Source organism: Lucilia sericata, unplaced genomic scaffold, assembly GCF_015586225.1.
Source record: "Lucilia sericata isolate MDLA Ls3-8-SP2 unplaced genomic scaffold, ASM1558622v1 Contig000164F_arrow, whole genome shotgun sequence".
Taxonomy (NCBI): Eukaryota; Metazoa; Arthropoda; class Insecta; order Diptera; family Calliphoridae; genus Lucilia; species Lucilia sericata.
Genome location: NW_023994193.1, coordinates 360,706 through 385,591, shown reverse-complemented (window position 1 = coordinate 385,591; position 24,886 = coordinate 360,706). Strand labels below are relative to the sequence as shown.

Here is a 24,886-nt window from a genome sequence, read left to right as displayed (position 1 = left end):
GCTGAAAATTAACAGAATCGGTCCACAATTTCATATACCTCCCATACAAAAGTACATATTCCAGGAATATGAGTTTTTTGTTAATAACTTCCGTCACAATGTCGACATCTTCACAAAATTTTACAAATTAAAATCCTATGTCAATAGAATTCATTCAGAGAAAACATTTTCTGGATCGGTCCATAATTGGACATAGCTCCCATAGAAGGTCCCCTCCCGAAAATCACTTAAACGCGCATAACTCATTACTTAATTAAGATATCCATATAAAATTTGGTACAAGTATTGCTCTCACATATGTACATAAATCTTACTATGAAATTTTTTTCCGATGCACAATATTCATTACCAAATATTGATATAGATACAGATTTTCGAAATTCTGTCTTTATATACATAATTGGTCATAGCTCCCATACAAGGTCCTTTTACGAAAATCTCTTAAATGCACATTACTCATGACCTAATAAAGCTATTGATACAAAATTTGGCACAAATATTAGTTTTGTATACAAAAATTCTATTTCAAGATTTTTTCACGATCGGTTCATAACATGGGTGCGGTCGGTCCCATACATGTTTCCCTTCAGAAAATCACATAAATACTCATTACTTATTTCAAAATTACGATATAGATACAAAATTTGCCTGAAATATAGCTCTTATGTACAGAAATTTTGCTTAAAGAATTTTTTACGATCGGTCTATAATTGGTTATATCTCCAATACTAGGTCCCATACTAGTTGCATTATCATGCATACATGCAAATTACTAAATATCGCTAAGCGCTATTAAAATATAAAGAAAATGGCGTTTGTAATGTTCAATAAATCTTGGAATTGTAATAGATTTAGATTTTATCTTAGGATTTTTTCTATTTAAGACATGAGAAAACTTATTTCTACAAATATTTGATCAATTAGAAAAGTATTAATATAAAAGTAGCTGGTGGAGGGTATTTAAGATTCGGCTCAGCCGAATATAGCACTCTAACTTGTTTTGTTTTAGATTTTAAGAAATCAACTTTATGCCTTAAATATTTCTTTCGTTCAATATTTTGAAAATTAAGTGATGGAGAATTTTTATTCACAAGACTTGAAAGAATACGTCCATTAAATTTTGTGGTCGAGAGTAGTTCCATGTTGAAGAAATAAACACTTAAAGTCAAAATTTCTCAAAAAAACTGGTTGAAACCAACTAGCATCAAAAAAATTTATTCAAGGCCTTTCGTGGACTGAATACGCGGGGTTTCTTTCACAACAAAAATTGATGAAGCACACCTAAGCCGCTAATTTAAATTGGGGACATTATACATCAACCGGTAGCTGACAATGATGCTAATATGAAAATTGATAAGCCGTTCGAAAAAACTGCGTTTTTGCATTAAAAAAGTGTAAAAAAGTTCATTCATGTAAATATATAAATTCTTTACAAAATTTAAATTAACCAAACAGATTCTCATTTTAACGTTTTTTGTGTGAAAATTAATTTAAATTTAAAAATGATAAAAGCAGTTAATTGTAGATAAATAGGGATATGCTAACTGCAAAAGAAATTTCATCAAAATTTCTCTTTCGGTGAAAACGCGGTGTTTCTTGTGTTACAAGACAATTCGACGAAGCACACCTAAATCGCTAATTAAAATTGGTAACACTTAACATTAGTCGGTAGCTGACAATGATGCTTATACCAAAATCGATAAGCCGTTAGAAAAAAGTACGATTTTGCATTGAGAAAAGTTCGGTCATGTGAATGAAATTTATTTCCGAACATAATATAGATTTACATTTTAACTGTTTTTATATTATATACTCATTTAAATTCAGAAATGGAAGCAGAAGATAATTATAAACAAGCAGTTATTGGCTAACCACAAAAATATTTGCATAAAAGTTTCTCGTGTGCAGTGTTTTTCTTTTAAGAAAAACTAGTGGAGCACACCCTTCCCGCTGATTAAAATTAATAAAATTATATTCTTTTAGATTTCTATTAATGAGGTCTAAAGCAAAATCTAAGAGCCGTTCGAAAAAATACAACCATTTTGTATTTAATGCAATTTTAAAATAAATAAATGCATAAATAAATTAAAACCTCATAATTTTTAATCTACCAAACATAAATACATAATTTTTTTAGTAAATGATTGTAAATTAATGTATTAATTCGTCATGTTAAATAGATTATAAAAAAATGTGTACTTAGTTTTATAAAAAAAATTTTTTGATGAGGTTAAAATAACTCTTAAAAAGCGGTTATATCCACGCTTATATTTTCGAGTTTCAGGTAAATACGTATTAATTCGTCATGTTAAATAGATTATAAAAAATGTGTACTTAGTTTTATAAAAAAAAAATTTTTTGATGAGGTTAAAATAACTCTTAAAAAGCGGATATATCCACGCTTATATTTTCGAGTTTCAGGTAAAAACGTATTTTTGCGAATTTTTTTTAACTATTAACTTTAAACCGCTATAACTTTGGCGGCTTTTGCTAAAAATTATTCACGAGAAGATAATTGTACTTCTAAGACAATATCCACGCAAAATATCGTCGATGTGCTATTAAAAAAATTTCATTATTTTTTGAACCCCAAAATCTAAATTAAAAAGAGAATTTCCCATATATAGATAGATGAACCGTTAATTTTTAAAGTGGTATAGGATAGTGTTAGGTACTATTACGTAAATGGAATCTTTTTGTATTAAAAATAAGAGTTCTATATTCACCTTTCCCGAAAAAAAGTTTAAAAAAGGTTGAGTTTTATAAAATTTTAATTATTTTCTTTTTCCTGATTCTATCATTACTTTAGCAAAAAAAAGCAATAAACAATAACAACTTACGCTAAACGAAACAAAACAAAATATACAAAATACAAAATACACAAGAAAAAAAAAACCAACATACAAATCTCGGATTTTTGCTTATATCTCCGTTATTTATGGACGGATTATACTGATTTTAAATAGGAACCTTCTCGAAAGCATGATTGACAGAATTATTGAAGATTTGGATCCTGAAGATATGATTTCAGAAAATGATTTCAACAGACACACAGACGGAAATGGCTTAATCGACTCAACTATCTATAAGGATCCAGAATATATATACTTTATAGGGTCGGAAAATATGTATATTGTGAAAATTACAAACAAACTTTTATACGTATACCTTTTTCACTAAGGTGAAGGGTATAAAAAGAACTCGAGTTTTGGTAACAAAAATATAAAGCGTTATTATTACTATTATTTAATTTAAGTAAGTCAGTTATATTTATTGAACAAACTTTGTTTTACATGAGGTCTTTAATAAAATCTAATCGAAAGGACCGATCGATGTCCGAACAGTCCAAAATGTTTATCTTATAAACATGGTCTAAATGTCTCGTGTGGTTGAATTTCAGGCGGTTCACCATATATATAATATCTCTTGGAAGAGTGGAACAACTGAACCAGGGTTCAACGTTTACAAGAGGATTAAACATAAATAGATGTCTACCATGTTCAGATTCGCTCTAACGTGATTGTCAATTTGGCAACATGAACCATACTATCACGTCCATCCGATCTGAAGACCTTAAAATTTCTAATTTTAAAAGTAACTTCTGCATCAAAAAACTTTCCGAAGGACAGGCAATTGTAACATTATTATTATGTAAATATTGTTCGAGTTGGTGTTTCTTGTTACGGACGCGAGAGCAATTAAGTTGAACGATCCTCATGATCCCCATCGAAGGTACCTAAAATTCTCCCAAACAGTGAGCACAGTCTGTCATATGCGCCATTGGGATACTATATCAAATCCCTAACAATGGGACTAAATAATGGCCTAATGTGACCAATTCGACTAATCAAATGATGGTATTTTCCAGGATATGTCGGTATAGAAAGAGTGGATAATTTAGGTCTCAATAAATTCGCCTAATCAGTCTTAGATTTAACCTGGTTCCTGTAAACAGGTCACTTCCTTGAGCAAGATTGTATTCACACACTTCAAGGCGGCGTTACGGCCCGCCACATCCAAATGAGTCTCCGCAGAGACCCGGGTGCAGACTCTCCCACCCGACTTGAGTTTTGAAAATAAAGATTATTCACTAAAACAAAGAAATTTCGAAATAAAATATTTTGAATCCTCGATAATTTTCCGATAATACGTTTTTTCGTTAAAATCTTGAAACAAAAACGTTCGAGAAATTATCTATGCTTCAAAATTTTTTGCATTTTTAGACACTAAAAAAATTATTTTGTCTTTGAAAAGGGTCGAAAATTATATCGCAAATGTTTGTTTGGCAAAAGAAAAACGATAAAGTAACCACATTTTTTCCAACATCAACAGCAGCCAAGTATCTTACAAAGACCAACATCAATAGTTGCCAATTAACAGGTACGTACCATATAATTTGTATAGTTTATACAATTTTTATATAGTATATTTATATTTTTCTTTTATGTAAATTAGAAGAGCATGTCATTGCTGACCACCTGACCGTTGAAATTTTTCCATAAGAAGTGAGGTTTCAACAATAAGAACAAAAAATATATAAGGATGTGTCCTGTTATGAATCTTTTCCACACCGGCCCTTCACAGAAACTTTTAAACAATTTGTAAGTAAACACTTTAAAAATTTTATTATGTACTACGTTTTTATTTTCACTGACAATATTTTTTATTAAGGTTAAACAGTTTTCCTTTCATCGGAAATATCCGATGTATTTGTAGTTCCTGAAAAAAGATTTTTTCCGAAAACTTTGCAGAGCAATGCATTTTCGGTAGCCTGGTAAGTAAGTCTACTTTTAAATTGATTTATATGTAGGTATATAAATATTTATACGAATAATTTAATTTCATTTAGATCCTTGTATGAGCAAATCTGCCCTGAAAATCAAAAGCATTTCCAGTACGACAACGAACAGCTGCCACCTTAATCTTCAAATATTTATTAACATTATTAAAGTATTTAATATATACTATGAATTTATGTATGCATGAATTCATGTATTTTTATACCCACCATCAAAAAAGGTGGGGGGTATATTGATTTTGTAATTCCGCTTGTAACACATCGAAATATTGGTCATAGACCCACAAAAGTATATATATTCTGCGTCCTTATTAAATTCTAAGACAATCTAGGCATGTCTGTCCGTCCGTCTGTCTGTCTGTTGAATGCACGATAGAGTCCGAACGGAACGAGATGGAGAATTGAAATTTTCCACAAAGGCCCCCTTCAGAAAATTTATTTAACGCTCATTACTGGCTTAAAACACAGACAGTTATGAAATTTTGTATAAGAAACATTTATAGGAACGTAAATCTTCCTACCGAATTTCATGCGGAAAGTGTCGGGAAGTGATATTCGATGTAAAGATGTTTTGTATGAACCAAAATTGGTCTAAAAATTTTTTATGAAAAACGGTCTATTATTAACTCTATCTCTCATACAAGGTCCTCTTCAGTTAATTTGATGGGTAATATCACCCTGATGTTTATAGGGGAGCATTCTTTTTAAGGCATACGGTTTGATGGTGGGTATATGAGATTCGGCATAGCCAAATATAACACTCTAATTTGTTTAATATAAAATATTTTTACATGCAATTTAATGTATAAATATGAAATAATTTTTTTAGTTTTTTAAAGTAATACAAGAAATAGCCTTTTTTACGAGAATAAAAATGAGAATAAAAATAAATGAGAATAAAATAGAACTGAAACAAAATATTAATTTTCAAAGTATTGCTATCGCATTATCAACGAATCTTTAGCAATATCGATTGCAATACCAATAAAAAACATTTTATTAACTTTTCTCTCCATATTGAGAACTGATATGTAATGCATTAAATATTTCTTTCGTTTAATATTTTGAAAATTAAGTGATGACGAATTTTTATTCACAAGACTTGAAAGAATACGTCCATAAAATTTTGTGGTCGAGAGTAGTTTCATGTTGGAGAAATAAACATTTAAAGTCAAAATTTCTCAAAAATCTGATTGAAACCAACTAGTTTTTTTGCAACTTTTGGATATTATGAGGGCGGCTTACAGATAAGAAAGTCAATTCTACTAATGTAGGCTGTATACACTTGTTGGATGATTATACTCCATATTTAATTGTTGTGCCAATTATAAATAAAGAATTACATAGTCGCAAAGTTTTGAAACCAAATTTATACAATTTAAAAAATTTGCAGTTTTTTTGGATAGAATATTTGCGGCTCTTCGGTTTTGCAAAATTTAGAAATGAGAAAAAGACAACGTAATTACGCGTCGTTTGATGTATATATCTAGAAGATATCACTGTGGGAGAAGCTTGGAAAAATAAATGTGAAAGTTTCGAAAAAATGGATTTCTCGCGAAACTTCAATATACCCAAAATATCACTTGGTCGAAATACTTTTAGCTTTTACATGTTGAAATCATAAAGCCGCGATAAAATATTAGCATGCAAAGATGTTAGAGCAAGTACAAAAAAATTGCGAATTTTTCATTTTTTTCTTTAGCGAATTTTCGCATTATAAACAAATTTTAAATTCTGAATTTTATTAGTAATCAATCTTTATATAGAAAGAATTGGTTTGCATTAAACAAATTTAATCAAGGCCTTACGTGGACTGAATACGCGGGGTTTCTTTCACAACATAAATCGATGAAGCACATGAAACATCAACCGGTAGCTGACAATGATGCTTAAACGAAAATCGATAAGCCGTTCGAAAAAAGTACGTTTTTGCATTAAAAAGGTATAAAAAAGTTCATTCATGTAAATATGTAATTTCTTTACAAAATTTAAATTAGCCGAACTGGTTTTCATTTTAACGATTTTTTGGATTAATAATTCATTTAATTTAGTAGTGAAAAAAATACTTAATTGTAGATAAGAAGGGACATGTTATATACAAAAGAAATTTCATCAAAATTTCTCTATCGCCGAAAACGCGGTGTTTCTTGTGTTGCAAGATAATTCGACGAAGCACACAAACCGCTAATTAAAATTGGTAACACTTAACATTGACCATGATGCTTGTACCAAAATCGATAAGCCGTTAGAAAAAAGTACGATTTTGCTATAAATGCATTGAAAAAGTTCAGTCATGTGTATGAAATTTATTTCCAAATTTTATATAGATTTTCATTTTAGCAGTTTTTATATTATTTACTCATTTAAATTTAAAAATGGAAACCGTTTGAAAAAAATTCAATAATTTTGGATTTAATGCAATTTAAAAAAAAATCATTCGAATATATGCGTAAATAAATTAAAACCTCATAATTTTTTTTACTCTATCAAACATAAATGCATAATTTTTTTAGTTTATGATTGTAAATTAATGTATTAAATCAACATGTTAAATAGTCGATAAAAAACTGTGTACTTAGTTTTATAAAAAAATATTTTTTTAAGAGGTTGAAAAAACTCTTAAAAAGCGAATTTTTCCACGAATATTTAAAATATTTGGGTTAAATTAATTTGCATTTTGGGTTCTACGTTGTGGTTATCCACGCTTATATTTTCGAGTTTCAGGTAAAAGCGTAATTTTGGGAATTTTTTTAAACTGTTAACTTAAAACCGCTATATCTTTGTTTCATAATTTTTTTGAACTCCAAAATCTAAAATAAAAAGAGAATTTCCCATATATTGGAACCTAAAAGATGTTTTTTTTAATTCATAATTAATATTGCTAAATACTCGCCATTGATATCGTAAGCGAAACTTTGTGATCAAAAGATTTGCTGCCACAAACTGAGCGACAGGTGAGCTCTAGGAGCACATTCTCTTGTCGCTTTCGATAGCCGTTTTCGAATGTTTTACCCGAGAAGTTATTGAGAAAATTAAAGTATGCAAAACATTTTATTGGAAATATGCATTGAAATACGTATGTACAGAAATATGTATGTACGTGACTTTTATTAGAAAAATTTTAATAGGCTTTTTACACTTAAACCCCGTTCACACGGTACAATTATTCGTAATTCACGCTCTCATTCATCATTCAACCCAAAATTACATGATTCGACATACAAAATTTCAGCTGCGAATTACACAAGCTGTACGTAATTCAGTTTGAATTACGTACGAATTACGAATGAATGAGTGTCATCTCTAATTTTTATCGGGTATATATCATAATCAGCTATTTGGTTTTATTGGTTGGAGACAAATAAAAAATAAAATTACAAAAAAATGCAAATAAATAGAAAATATACAACTTAATCTGTTGAAATAATGTAACAAACGAATTTTTGTATCATACATACACACAAATATTCCAAAAAATTACAAAATAAGGAATGAAAAAAAAAAAAAAAAAACATGACGATGAACTGTCAAAACGAATTACTAATGTGTCTCAGAAACGGGTTAATTGGCTAATGTCATTCAGAGGCCGAATTAAGTAATTCAACTGCTCGTGTGAACTTGGTATTAGCTTCATTTTGGAGGAATGAGTGGAAGATGTTGAAAAAATTTTACATTTGTATAATATCTCATCTTTCATTTGATATACAACAATGCATAATGTGCTTATCACGTATAAAGGGCCCTTTGGACAATAAGACTTTATGTATAAAAAAGCAAATGAAATTCCATTCGTATTTTGGTAATGAGAATAAAATTCGTATGATTTATATTTTTTGCTTTTACACTATTGGTATAAGACAATAACAAAGTAGAATGGAAACAGCTGTTTCTCTTTTTTTTGTATGTGTTTACATAAAAATACATCACTGATCTAATGTGACAAGCTTGTTTTTTGAATCATTTCAAAAAATAACTGTAAAAAGTCTGTAAAATTTTTTATCCGTATTTTGCCTCAATGTGTGGTCCCTTCCCATACGTTATCTTCTACACAATATTTTGACAGATCATATTACTTGTAGTATAATATAAAAGTAGCTTAAATAATAAATGATAAATTTATTATTTAAAAGCAATTGTTGTTATATAAGTTTTAAATTTAATTATTTTTAGTGTTCTTCTAATTTTAAAATTAAATCAAAACTATGACGAATCATAAATACCCTCCACCAGCAATCTACTTTTTATTAATACCCATTTAACTATCTAATTTTTAGATAACTTTAGAAAATTTTTGTTTCCGTTGTGAGGGTATATTAGGTCCATAAAAATGTATATTAATTTAATCCGGATATAATCATTTAATAACGAATTAAGTGATAATAAGTAATTTTCAGAAGTAAAGCTTATATGGAAGCTATTACCAAATATGGACTGATCGGGAAAAAAATTGGTAGAATGATTTATATGCACACAAAACATCCCAGCAAAATCTTTACTTACCCGGTAAGTAGGCAAGTAATATTGGAGAAAAGTGTAAGTACTTCCTTTTTGGGTGAATAACTACTTATTTTTGTTTGACGATGACTACTTACCCGGTAAGTAGGCAAGTAATATTGGAGCAAAGTGTAAGTACTTCCTTTTTGGGTGAATAACTACTTATTTTTGTTTGACGATGACCAAAAAATAACTGGTTACAAATGTGCTTACCCGACTTTTCGGGATTTAAAACCGGCCTTACAGTTATTTTCTGTGTTTATTAGTATATTCTATTACCCAATGACCCATTAACAAATTGTTTTATCGTGCTATTTGGAATAGTTTTTACATGAAGGTACAAATCAATATTTCTTCAAAAATCTTCTAATATCGACTAGGCTTAAAACCATTAACCAATTCCTTATTAGACATACGCTCTATACATCTGGCAACAAATCCTACCCAAAAAAATTAAATAATTTTATTAATAAAGGCCACTCATTACCAAGTAATGTGTGAAATAACTATTACCTACAATACTCATTACCAAAATTTGAAAATATTTTACTGGGATATTCAAGTCGTACTTTATGCCGATAGCTTTATTATTCAAAAAAATATGCGTTTAACTGATTTTCGGAAGTATAGCACATATGGGTGCCATGACCAATAATGGACTGATCCGGGAAAAAAATTGTAGAATGATTTATATGTACAAAAAAAGTTATTCAAGTCGAATTTTATTCCTTTAGCTTTAGAATTCAATGAAGTATATGCGGTTATGTGATTTTCGGAAGTGGACCTTATATCGGAGCTATGACCAATTATGGGCCTATCTGGAAAAAATTTCATAGAGTTTCATATTTAGATAAAACATATTCGTGTCGAATTTTGTCGATATAGATTTATTTGCCAATGAAATATATGCGTTTAAGTGATTTTCGCAATTAGGCCTTATATGGGAGCTATGACCAATAATGGACCGATCCAAAAAACATTTGGTAGAATGATTTGTATGTACAAAAAACATATTAAACTCGAATTTTATCACAACAGCTTTAGTTTTCAATGAAATATTTGGGTTTGGGTGATTTTCGGAAGTGGTTCTTATATGGGAGCTATAACCAATCGATATATTTGAGGAAGTTATGATTTTGAACATATTTGATCCCTGGCAAAATTCATCAAAATATCTTTGGTAGTTTCTAAGAAAACTACTTAAGAATTGGGAAAAAACGTAATTTTTTTCGAAATAGTCTAAAATTTTTACTCATAACTTTTTGCGTCGTGAAGCTATTTTGCTGATTTTTAATACCAAACTGCTTAGGATAATAAAAAATATTTCAGCCGGACAGACGGATAGACAAACAGACGGACGGACGGACATATTTTTGGGTCTAAGATGAATATTTCTTGGTGTTACACACGGAATGACAAACTTATATATACCCTCTATCACCACTGATGGTGGTGGAGGGTATAAAAATAAAAATAAAATTGAAGGCACACTCAAAATATTTTGTGTGAATATAAACTAGTGTGATCGGTTTTTTCTGCTTTACCAGTGTCGGTTTTTTCTAAATGTTGATTTTTCGAATATCGAATAACCCGTTTTTTTTTACTTTTATAAAACGGTTTCGAATACTTTTATTTGCTTCGTATTCAAAGATTACTTAAATTAAATTTTGAAGTAAATAATAATACATCCCGTCTAAGTTTTAAAAATATTGGAGTCCAGGAACAAGAGTATATTTTTCTAACTTCTTTGATTTTCCTAATTAATTAAAAACACTTTATATGTAAAATTTATTGGAATAACTATTTGATAAAATTTTATCAATCTTAACATTATATTTCAATTACAATAATATTGTCTAAACAGGGATTTTAGAATAAGGTAGGATTACATAGAACATATTAACCAGAAGTGACCCACTTTTTCCATTTTTTTACATTAAAGAAATAATGTAAATCAGATGACCGGTTAACCGGTTTTTTTTTTCAAATGTCAATTATTCGAACTATTCGAAAGCCGGTTTTTGGAAAATGTCGAATAATCGATCACCCTATTATAAACAGACTAGGGTATTCAAACGATTAATTGTCGATCGGTTAATCGATCAATTTTTGACGATTAATCGTTCGAGTAAATTAAAATTGCCAAATTTCAAATAACGAATAAACCGTACAATTTCTATCAATTAACCGATTAAGAAAAAATTACTTTGTAACAGTAAAATTGCTGTATATTTTATACAAAATTTGTTATTTTTATAATAAATTTTTTTCTTTTATTAGTTCCATAATTATTCTTCTATAATGAAGAAACTTTATTATTATTGAAAACAATACTTCAGAAACATTTTAAGGGCTCTTCAGACGATCACACTTTACGTACGACAAGTCTAATGAAAAAGTAAAAAGAAATTCCACCCGTATGACGAAAAAGAGAATAAAAGTCGTTTGATTTATATTTTTTGTGTTTACTTCTACAACCAGTTTTGTGAAACATTGTTGTGGTTTTTAAAAACTTCTAATAAGTTCTTCAGCAATAGTTATACACTAATTCAATGGAACGTATGTATTCTGGAACTCGTTGAAAAATCTCAAAAACATAAAATTAATTAACTTAATTTCTTTATATAGAAAGGATTTCGCATGAAAAGAAATAATTTCAAATATTTGAGAAAGAACTTATTAAAAAATATATGTACATAGATTTGAACTCAAAGAAGTGGAGAATTATAACTTTGTTTGTTATAGGAAGAAAAATAATGTAAAAAAGCAACAGAATTAATAAAAAACATCCAGTTTCCTTTTAATCGATTAATCGAACAATTTTGAATTATGCGATTATTAACCGTCTAACATAAAACCTCAAATAATTATTTGTCAAATACACCGAATAAGTCAAAACCCCCAATAATTGAATACCCTACAACAGACCCTAAAACGTTATGAATCCGTTATCGTTAATCTTTTTGATAAAGGGGCGCAAAAGTTATAGCGTTTTTCAACTAAATATTTAAAAAAATTCTTAAAAATAGTATTTATTCCAAAAAATTGAACATAACTGTAAAAATAATTCAAATTCAGCGCACTAAATACATTCCGTAAGATATATGGGTCATTCCACGGTGACGGTCGTTTCATTTGTAGACATTTGAACTGTTATAATTTCGAAATGAAAGCAGAAATTAATACAGTTTAAGCATATTCCAAAGAGTACTATTATCTTTTAAAGATATTAAAAAAAAATTAAATTTTTCAACCATTTTTATGCAATAAGGAATTTAAACTCCGTGGCGATTGCTACGAGTACTTTTACCAAATGTACGACTTTGTTAAGAAATCATCAAAATTTAGCTAAACCAGACAATTTTTCGCAAATTAAATATCTATATAGGTAGCAAACAAATCACCATATTTAATAATGCTGTGTTTTGTTGATATTTTATTCTTTATATTTTACTTTTATAAGAGAATTTTGTGTTGGTTGCTACAAATTTTGTGACGGTCATTACGAGTACGAATTGAATAAACTTTTTAATATTTTTTTAGTTTATATTTGTAAATATTTAGCAACAGGTTGCCTTTATAAAAAAATTATTTATATGTGCTCAATCTTAATACTGCCCTATTTAATAATTTTTTAAGATTTTATTTTTAGTCAAATTTTTTGACGATTTTTTTAATTCGCTTTCTGAATCTGAGTACACATCTTCGTACACAACTCTATCTTTGACCAAAAGACATTTTTGAATCTTTAAACTGCCAGTAAGAGTATATGATATTTGATTTCCTCCTAAGTAGCTGAAATAGTGCTGTTTTTGTAGTTGAGGTAAAGACTTTATATTTTTCCATCGGTTAAGTAACTCATGCTCGCGGTTTTTAATGTCCATTTGGTCAACAAAATTATATTTACGCCTTTTGGATTTGCAGAGAGGTATAACAGTCCCTGGCGTGCTGAGAAAATCTTACCAAGACTTTATTGCCCTCCAGAATCTACCTTTAACAGTTGCCCCCAAACTATCGACCGCTCCCTTTCCATGGCTAGTGGCAAAAAAGCCCACTAAATTTTAATTCCCCAGTCTTTAATACTATAATATACACTAGAAATGGTAAACCTTTTTTAAATTGCGCTGCGCATCCTTCTGAAAAATCGTAATTTTTCTCAAATTGGGGTATTTAGACTTTAGGTCTTCAATAACTGTTTTTAAAAATTACCACATCGATATCTTATTATGTAATAAATCGTTAGTTATTACCACAAAGCTGTTCACAATTTGACAATACGCAGCACGTAAACAAAGTAGTTTGAGGGTGTCACCAAAATGCACTTTGTATCTCATCTTGCGACATTATAGTAAAGTTTCTCCAAGTACATTCTATTTTTATTTCAAGAAAAAAAAAAAACTATCTTTGGAGGCTGAAATTTAGTTTTGGTCATCATTATCTGAAAATACACTGTATAAGCTACTATAGGTTAGGTTAGGTTAGGTATTCAGGCTGCAAAGACGCACACTTGGGTCCTGTTGGTCCCTTTGTGATACCTGTAAAGATAATAAAATATAAAAGAAAGAGGGTAGAGGATAGTAGAAGATAGTTTAGGATTAAGTCATAGAAGAGAAATTGAAGTGGAGGAGAAGATTGAGAGGTCTGTCCTTGCGGACTAGTGAATGCCTTAATTATGGCTTGGTGGTCCTAAAACCAGTTACTGTGCCTGATGAAGGCATTTATGTTATCCAGTCCTAGACTGGATAGTTCTGACAAGTCATCAAATAGTCGTTTTCCTAGATATACTGATCGAGTGTCCGCTAGCGCAGGGCATTGACAGAGAAGATGTTCGATGGATTCTTCCTCCTCTTCGTCCTGACAGCTTCTACAGAAGTCGTTGTGGGGAATTCCAAGTCTTCTTGCATGGTTTCCCAATAAGATATGCCCCGTAATGACAGCAACAAGGTTGCTGATATGAGGGCGGTTTAGTTGCAGAAGATATGACGTGCGTTTACTGTCCAAATTTGGCCATATCTTCCTGGTATTGATACAAGTTGGTTCATTACGCCATCTTGTCTGAGAAATTTCATAGAACTTTCCATCTATTATGGTCTTGCAAGCTTTTAGCGGTATTCCGCAAAAGATGTCTATGTCTCTGTCGGACATTGAGGCTCCTAGTTTCGCTAATTCATCAGCGATATAGTTGCCAGTCAAATCCCCGTGTCCCCGTACCCATTTGAGCACGATTATTGAATGTCTCGCCATCCTGTTTAAGGATGCCCGGCATTCCTGGACTAGTTTAGATGTAGTATATACACCAATCAGGGATTTGATAGCAGCTTGGCTATCGGTACAAATTTGAATATCTCTGTTTGATATTCTGTAGTACCAAAGCCAATTTGCTGCTCTTTTTATGGCTGATAGTTCAGCCTGTAGTGGACTACAATTATTCTGTATCCTAAAGCTTATTTTAGTTCCAAATTCAGGGATAAAAATGCCACCTCCAACTCGTTCCCCTTTTTTAGAACTATCCGTATATACCATGAGGGTTCTTGGGGAACTGTTCTCCTCCGGTGAAGAGTTTTCGGATATTGTGTATCCGAAGTCCCTACGGAGGAAAGGTTTGGGTGTGCAGTAATCAATATTGCCCGGGAGGAAAGATGTTTCCTTCATAATAGCCGCATGGCCGTATGGCCTGTGTGTCCAAGCATTTATGGCATCAAGTCTGAGGGCAGTGATGAGTGCCAGTTTTCTGGCTATCAGATCCGTTGGGATCCAATTAAGCATTGCGAATAGAGATTTGGTTGAAGTTGTTCTCAGTGCTCCTGTTATAAGGATTGCTATCCTTCTTAGTACCTTATCAAGAAGTATACAATTGGAGTTGTTGTCCAGTGCTTTCCACCAGACAACAGCCCCGTAAAAGAGAATAGGTTTAATAACCGCTTCATGGATCCAATTTACCAGTTTGGGATTTAGTCCCCATCTTTTTCCTATGGCCTTCTTGCAAATGTACATTGCCATTAAGGCTTTGTTTACTCTGGCTGTGATATTATCCTTCCATGATAGTTTACTATCAAGTATCACCCCTAGGTATTTCGCACTGTTCGAAAGTGAGAGTACGACTCCGTTTAGTCGAGGTAGGGTAAAATTTTCGATCTTGTATTTCCTGGTGTAGAGTACAAGTTCGGTTTTACTAGGGTTTACACTCAAACCACTATCAACGCTCCATTTACTTAGTAGATTGAGTGCTGATTCGAGTCTTTGAGATATCGTATTCAGATGGAAACCTGATACTGCTACCGCAACGTCATCTGCGTAAGCGACAGTCTTGTATCTTTGGTTGTCCAGTTTCATTAGTAGGCTGTTTATGGCCACATTCCATAAAAGTGGTGATAGGACTCCACCTTGAGGTGTGCCCCTGATTGCCATTCTTTGAATACATGCCATTCCCATGTTAGAACGGATAATCCTGTGTTGAAGAAGGTCTTTTATGAATTTAATCACTGATGTCTCAATACCGAGCTCTTCTAGAGCTGATATGATGATGTCGGGTTTGACGTTGTTAAAGGCTCCTTCTATGTCCAGAAAGGCCACTAACGTGTATTCACCAAATTCCAAGGACTTTTCTATATGTCCCACTAATGAGTGTAGGGCCGTCTCAACTGATTTGCCTTTGGTGTAGGCATGTTGTGAGGGAGATAGGAGCATAGGATCTATTGACGATCTTATGTGGACGTCAATGATCCTCTCTAGAGTTTTAAGCAGAAACGATGATAGACTTATGGGCCTATAATCTTTTGCCTTAATATGCGTTGTTTTTCCTCCTTTGGGGATAAACGTCACATTGCATTTGGTCCATTGTTCTGGTACGTATGACCATGTAAGACAGGCTTGAAATATCTCAAGTAGCCATGGTATAACTAATTCTGCATTATATTGCAGGTCAGCTGGAATTATGCCGTCCGGGCCCGGTGACTTATATGGGTTAAAGCTGTTTATTGCCCATTTTATCATTCTCGTCTATAGTGATTCCGATCGGGGTTTGACAATACGTTTGTGGTCTTTCCATTGTAGTATCCAATGGTAAGTTACCTGGGAAATGAGTGTCCATTAATTCCTGTAGGGATTCTTGTCCACTCGTTGTCCACTCACCGTCTTGCTTTTGGATGTAGCCATGAACGGTTTGTGATTTAGACAGGATTTTGCATAAGCGACTTGTCTCTGAAGAGCTTTCGATGCTACCACAGAAGCTTCTCCATGAGCAGCGTTTAGCATTCCTAACCTGATTCTTAAGCTACTATAAGGTCAAAGAAAAATTAATTTTAGTGTAAAAATGGCGGTTTTGCAGCTAAAAGAAGTAAATCTAATTTGGATTTATTAAATCCAAAAAAATAGTTGGATTTAGATAATTTCAATATAGCAACGCTTTGTATTCATAGAACAAAACCAAAATAATTTTAAAATAAATTAATTTGTTTTATTTTGCTATTCACTAATAGATGACAAATATTTTTTAAAATGTGTAAAAATAGGAAAATAAACAAAATTCATGTAAGTAAAATATTTCACACATGATATCTCAGTGCAAATACCAATTTTTTGCAACAAATTGTTACAAATTTTATGGAAAATTTACAATTTTAATATTAAATTTTGAAATAACTCTATCTGTCGGCCGCTGCTGACATTATGATTTTGAAATTTGTTTAGCCTCGATTAAAACCTTTTGCCTTATCCACCTGGCGTACAGAGGGAGCACTAAATTTTGGATATAATAAATCCAATTGTTTAAAAAATGCTGCTATTAACTACAATGCAAAAATTATTTTGTTATAAAACTGATAAATTGCGACGGTCATTACACACTCAAAACGCCCTTTATTTTTAAGAGAAACCTATTTGATGTTATGAATACTGTTAATATTTATTGCTTAATCACATATTTTTACTTACGACAGGTCAATTTAAAATAAAAGTCCATACAGCTTATATAATATTTACTTTTCCATATATTTTGTGGCGGACGTTACACAAAATCAGTAGCAAATTATTTTCTAATTTTATGACTAATACAAACCTAAATAATTTCAATTTTTCTAAAAGAAATACACACGTGTCGTAGCATTAAGAACAAACTAAATTTTACCGTCTATCAACGTGATAGACGTACAAAAATGGATTGTTATTACAATAATTTTTTTAAACTACTTCATTGACTTTGAAAGTCTTATAGTTTGAAGAAAAATACAATGAAAAAATTTTGAAAAAATTATTCTGAATTATGTTAGTTGGGATTATAATGCTTGCAATTTTGGTATTATAATGTACATATCTGCCAATTATTTATACCATTTCTTGATAACGATTACTGTGGAATGGCCCATATGTATATTAAAAAATTTTTCAAATTTCAGTATTTTTTAAATTCTTGGTTATAGTATTGTAAAAATCCCTGTATTGTAAAATTTCTATAGAATTTTGTTTTTGTGCAATTCAAATTGATTTTTAACATAAGTTTTAGTGAAATTAGTGTTTATTTACAAAATTTGCATTTAATTTTAATTGTTTTTATAAAATATAGATTATTTCAGTAAAATCAGATAAAATCAGTATTTTATTACCCCTATGCATTAACATAAACAAAAAACTGACAATTTTTCTGCCGACGTTTTGTCAAGTACTGTGATAAAAATTTGTCTAATAAAGACAGGGCGTAACACGTAAAGCGATGTCACATGAATAAACTTGTAAAGACTTTCGCTTGTATTTATAAAAAATCTTACTTTGCTTTTAATGCACACAATAATTAAAGCACATATATATATATATATATATATATATATATATATATATATATATATATATATATATATATATATATATATATATATATATATATGACCGATTTTTTATTTTTACCTCGTGTATCAATACCCAACATACCCCGGTATGTATAAAAATTATATGTCAGTTATCGGACAAAAAGTAAGTTTCATTATAAATTTTATGTTTTATTGTTAGAATTATATATATTTTTGTATCTTATGAAACTAAACAACAAATTTAGTTTCAAATACAGAGTCATGTATCTTTATTCATAAATTTGAATGTGAAATATTTGTGGACCCTGTAACATTAACAAATAATTTTTTTATTGTATATGACTTAGTAAAGTAAAATTATGCTGATTATAATAATTTTATTCTCATATAAACAAAAATATTTAAGTTTAAATTTAAAAATTTTAATTTTTGACCATGACTTAGCAATCTTTTTTTGCAAAAAAGTTGCCTACTTACCAAAGCAAAAACAATTTCTTTAATGCTAATCGATTTTATACACCTTAATAAATAATATATAAAAAGTTTTGTTCAATTATCTTTCCCGGTCACTGAGTACAGCTTCTTGAAGTCAAAATTTTACAAAGTCAAATTCTGCATAATGTACATTATACGTTATAAAGGCGTTTTTCTTTAGGTTTTTTGCATATATTTTTGTTAATAGGAAAGCAATAAGAACATTATAATAACACAAAATTAAAACAAGTAAGAAAGTATAGTCGGGCGTGGCCGACCATATGATACCCTACACCAGTTATGAATATTAAATGTGATTTATTTTTCATAATAAAGCATTTATCTTCAATATTCCCTTGTTCCGATACATTTAAGCAATTTATGGATGAACATCTAATTTTCTGAAAGAGGCTTTATATGGGGGCTAGGGGCAAATATGGACCAAGCCCGATAAAATTTTGTGAATATATTTATATTTACATAATATTTTATTGTGCTAAATTTCATCGCGATATTTGTGTTTATAAGTTAATTTGGGACATTCAAGTAATTTTCTGAAGGGGACTTTGTATGGGAGCTAGGGTCAAATGGGACCCGATCTTTATGAAATTTGGCAGGGTCATCCAGACTTCTATAAAACTTAGTTGTGCCGCATTTTATCGATATATCTGTAAATTTAACAAAATTATGAGCTCAAAAGCCCTTTTCGGGGGGTTCTGTTCTATGGGGGCTAGGTGAAATAATGGACCGATTTCAACCATTTTCAATAGGCTTCGTCCTTGGGTCAAATAAAACGTGCGTGCCAAATTTCATCCAATTATCTTGAAAATTGCGACCTGTACCTTGCGCACAAGGTTTACATGGACAGCCAGCCAGCCAGCCTGCCAGACGGACGGACGGACGGACGGACATAGCTTAATCGACTCAGAAAACGATTCTAAGCCGATTGGTATACTTTAAGGTGGGTCTAGGACGAATATTTTTGTATGTTACAAACATCAGCACAAATCCAATATACCCTCCCCACTAAAGTGGTGTAGGGTATAATTATGTTTGCAAATCCGTCGAAAAAAATTGCAAAAAAATATTATTTGTATATTTTGACTTTGTAAAAATATAGGGAAAAGCTACTTCAAATGGCTATATCTTCCAAACCGATTCAATTTAGTTTTGCAATGAATTGAAAATCATCTCTAATTTTAGGACAATTTTTGCGAAATATTTAATTTGCAAAATTTTGGGTTTAGAAATAAATTGCAAAAAAATTTAAATAATTTTTTTAAAAAATCAATGTATTTTCAAAATTATGAAATTTGCAATAACTATTTTAACATTATGATTTATTTATAGGGACTAAATGCTTACGAATGGGCACAATTTTTATTTGAAAATAGATTAAACTGTATTTTTAAAGATTTTTTAAGTTAAGCCCCCTTCACACGAGCACACAAGTAATATGATCTGTCAAAATTTTGTGTAGAAGAGATCGGATGGGATCGTCTAAACGCAATATGTAACGAAATCATCACACATTGAGAGAAAGTACGGATGGAAAATTTGACAGTCGTATGGCTCTCTTCATTTTTTGAAATGATTCAAAAAACAAACAAGTCGCATTAGATCAGGAATTTATTTTTATGTAAACACATACAAAAAAAGTGAAACAACTGTTTCCATCTTACGTTGTTATTGTTTTATACCAATCGTGTAAACAGAAAAAATATAAATCATACGACTTTTACTCTATTTTTTGTCATACGGATGGAATTTCATTCTACTTTTTCATTAGACTTGTCGTAGGTAAAGTGTGATCGTCTGAATCATAATGGATAAATGGATCGTAGTTGAGGTTATCAACTTTGAGGGGCTACCTTAAAAATTATTGTATTTTTGTGTATTTTTATTCAAATGTTCAAAATTGTTTCAACAAAAAAAATCAAATTTGCTTTTAAATAAATCAAATTTGTACATTTTGTTCTGTTTTATGTATGAATAAAATCATAGCTCAATTCATTCTAATCAATTTGAGTGTTTATTCGATCGACTCAAAAATGAATTTTTTGATTAGAAATACAACTCAAAAAGGCAACAATCAATGTGTGTTATTTAACGCCCAAATAGACTAGACAAGCGGCTTGACAAACATACCAATATTTTACATTTCTGCAAGCCTGCTGTGTAGCATTTGTTTGTACAAATGCTTGCTGTTTGTTTGTATAAAAATTAAAAAAATTAGATTTTTACACAAACATATTGAATTTTTTTCAAACCGTTTGTATTGTTTATATTCATTAATAACAAATTTTTCACAAAATTTACATTTCTAAAAAAAATTATCATCTGTATCTTTGCAAGTCCACAAAAACGTGAAAAATTCGGTGTTTGTACGAGCAATGTTTGCGTCACTGAACACCAAGAAATGAAACTGTGACGTTTTTTTACAACAATAATGTTACGCTCTTCTCACAGACGAGTTCTGTGTAACTCCAAAACACATGAAAGAATGTCACTCTCTCAAAACTTCTAAACTATGTCGCGAAAATTCGTGGCTTATAGCACTTTAAAGTATTTTTTATCACTTTTATTTTATTATTTTTTTGCACAATTTAAATACATTTAATAGCCCGAAAAGAATCTATTTTTAACAAAAGAAAAAAAATATTTTTTTATTTTTGTTGTTGAAATTAAAACTGAAAAAAAATCAATGGTGTAAATTTTCGTATGGTACAAGAAAAAAATATTTCGAATAAATTATTTATATTTTCAATATTGCAAATTAAAAAGCCAACATACATTCCTCTAAAATGTTTATAGATAAATTATGTTGCAAAATATTTAAAGAAATCTTTTAAAATAAAAATTTAAATGTAATAATTTTTTTTCTTTTTTAAATCCGACTTTTTGCAACTATGTTGGCTTGAGAATTCTACTAATGCATTCATTGAGTTAGGTACCGACTGTCAGTAGATTTAGGTACTTTTTAGCAGCGATTCACTACGCTTGCGTAGTCTATTTGGGCCTTTATTGTTCAAATATTTATGAACCATACCCCTATTGTGGACTATCAAAAGGTGCTATGGTACCTCCCATATGCATTAAAATAAGTGCGGTTTTAAGGGTAGCAAAGCACACTGGGTATAGCTAGTTGCATATAGTAGCCAATAATTTTATAATATTGAAGTCTATCCCTGCGCACAGTGGGGCAGAATGGAAATTTTTTGGAAATAAATCTGGCATTTCTAAACGGCTGATCCGATCGGGATAAAATTTGGCGTGAGCGTAGCCAAGGAGTATTCGAGTTTAAATTTTGAAGATGAACCCTGCAGATGCCCCAGGGACCCTGCAGATGCTGTGGCGGCTCAAAGTAGGGTACCTACGACATGTAAAATTTTTAAACTCGTGCCATTTTTTTGTTTTTCACCCAAATACAAAGATTTTTATATTTTCTGAAAGCGCTCGACGAGATCTTGAAAAAACATGCTTGGACATACTACTTATCTCTTATAATATCCGAGTTATAGGCATTTAAAAATTTAGTGATACAAAATTTACCATACCTTGGTCCGCCTTTTTTTGAATACCGGGCGTAATTTTGGACCAAATGAACTCAATTTTTTTCTTGTTAGTTAGACAACAATAATATACAAAAAATTTCAGATCAATATCATTTACAGATCCAAAAATATACGTTTTTTAATTTAAAAATTCAAAAAATTTTAGATTTTTGCCGTTTTTTTGCCAAAAATGTGTCTTAACTCTTTTATTAATAAAATAAAATTTTCTTTAAGAACATATAACAATTTTATAGTTTTCTAAAAGGTATCTTTACGCAGAACGCTTTGGCGTAAAAAACTTGTCCTATTTTGCCACTGCGTCCTTCCGAATATGACCTATTTTTTATCAAAACTTCAATTTTGGGCGACATGTTCTAAAATCCCAAAGCTGGGATCAGAAAACTGAAAGCAGTTTTGGAAACCTCAATATGTTTTCTATTTACTCCAAAAGTATTTTCCCAGCCCTAAAAGAAATGTGGACCCTATGGGCAAAAAAGTAAAAAATCCCATTTTTGGGATTTTCATTCCTATTTTTGGGAATTGCGGGATGCCCTTTGACATTTTCAATTTTTTTTTGCATTTTCTTATTTGAAATTACAAATTTAACAAGCGTTGAAAAATTCATTGAGTTTTGTTCATAAATAAAGATTTTGTCATATATTACATATTTGTTTAATTTCTAAAATTATGATTTATATCAAAACCTAACCTAACCTATCCCTTAATATCATTTTTTAGTTAGATATGGAAATTCTCTCACCTTTACAAAAAATTTCAAGCCAATATCTCAATAACATTCAAAAATATGTTCATTTAAACCTAACCTAACCTATCCCTTAATATCATTTTTTAGTTAGATATGGAAATTCTCTCACCTTTACAAAAAATTTCAAGCCAATATCTCAATAACATTCAAAAATATGTTGATTTAAACCTGTGTCCTTTAATTTTATCTTTTTCATATTTTAGTATTAAGTATGACAGAACATACATTTGGTGTTGAATAAAATATTTGGACAATTTTTAAAAATTATTTAGTTAATTATTTTAGTCCATTCAGTTTTAATACAGACATTTTCTTAAGGAATATTGACATGTTTGTTGACAATGCCACTAGATATACACCACATCTTTGGTCTCTGTATTTTTTATATTGACACAGAAATGAAAGATTGGAGACATTTGAACTAGTACTGTTGACAAAAAGATATATGGACCCAGTCTGACTGCAGGGTACCCTGCAGTATTAAAACTGAATGGACTCGCGATATAGAAATGTACTAGTAAATTCCTGGTTCTAATGTCACCATATGGATCCATGAGAAGTACCTAGTCAATACCGAGTCAATAGTCATAATGTTAAATGTCAATAGCACTAAGCCTTGTATAGGGTATAATTCGACACTAGTACTACTGACAAAGTCAATAGCGATTAAGCACATTTTTAATATTGACATTTCCTACAGGGTACTTTTTCACTAACACATGCTTAGAGTTAGGTACTGCTGTCAAAGAGTCGGATTACTTTTTGGCTTTTAGATTATGTTTGAAAAAATAAAAATTAAAAAATTGATACCATTTAGGAACTTATTCTTACATATTATTAACTTTTGTTAATGAAAGCAGTTCATAATATTTATGTTGAAACTTTTTTCTGTGTGCACTAAATTAAAGCCCCAAACTGTAATATTTTTTTGTACCGTTATTTCTTAGATTTATTAAAATAACGGCTCGGTTGAGGTTTAAAGCTTTATATCTTCGAAGCGAAAAACTTGTCGTCTAAAAGACATACATACATACATATAGGTATACCACAAATCGTTGAATTACATTCAAATGTATATCGGTAATATAATCTATATAATATACCTTTGTATCCTCATCAGATAGACCGTCACCTAATAGTCGTCGCATTACTTCAGCAAATAATTTTTCAGCTTTTTTGAATTGTTCTCTTTCCATGGCTAAATTTGCCATTATGTCATACACATATGTAATGCCATCTTTACTCTGCAAATCTTGTGACATTCTTAAGGCTAAATGTAACATTTGTTCAGCTTTATCGTACTGCTCCCGCTGAATGCACAAAATTGACCTTTTGATGGTAGTAATTAACTTATCTTCCGGCGTTTCCTCATCACTTTTAAACAAACCCAATATACTAACGGAATAAGTAATAAACAAAGCATCGCCATATACTGTACGTCTGCGATTTAATACATTATTATACACTTTTCCTTTTTCACAAAGATCTTTTAATATAACTGCTCTCAATTTAAATAAATTAAGGAAATGAGTTTTGGAAAAACGAGAAAATATAAAGTTCATTTTGTTAATAAAAATAAATGATGTATTTCTGAAAAAAACAATTCGATTAGTTGACAGCCAGAGACCTGGGCCGAACAAAATTAACGGCGTCGACGGCTTAAGTACCCTACAAGAAAAGTGACAGTCATTTGCCGGTCATTTGATTGGCACTACAGATGCATTATTTCTATGTGCCGGTTCACACAGGCAAACTTTTTTTGGGAAACTTTTGATTTCGTGTGTGAGAAAAAGAGAACGTATTATTAACCATCTCTCTCTCTCCCACATATAAAATAAAAAGTTCCCGAAAAAAGTTTTCCTTGTGAACCGGTACTATCATAGCGTAGAACAAAGTTTCTATCAGTTTCAGACAAATGGACAAAACTGATTGAAACATTTGTGTACATGTGATTTTTCTTCTCCCTCGCACTTATGAATTCTATCGACCTTAAAACATA

The 24,886-nt window shown here is 30.6% G+C and overlaps 1 protein-coding gene across 1 annotated transcript in view; it reads right to left on the bottom strand.

Annotated features, from left to right (window-relative positions):
* The window catches only part of LOC119601441 (tetratricopeptide repeat protein 19 homolog, mitochondrial), a 142,365-nt gene extending 117,820 nt beyond the window's left edge, over nucleotides 1-24,545 (bottom strand). Inside the window, exon 1 of the mRNA XM_037952377.1 lies at nucleotides 23,991-24,545. Coding sequence (XP_037808305.1) covers nucleotides 23,991-24,449 — 459 coding nt within the window. The 5' untranslated portion in view covers nucleotides 24,450-24,545. The remainder of the gene's footprint in view (nucleotides 1-23,990) is intronic.
* Between the last annotated feature and the right edge of the window lie 341 nt (nucleotides 24,546-24,886).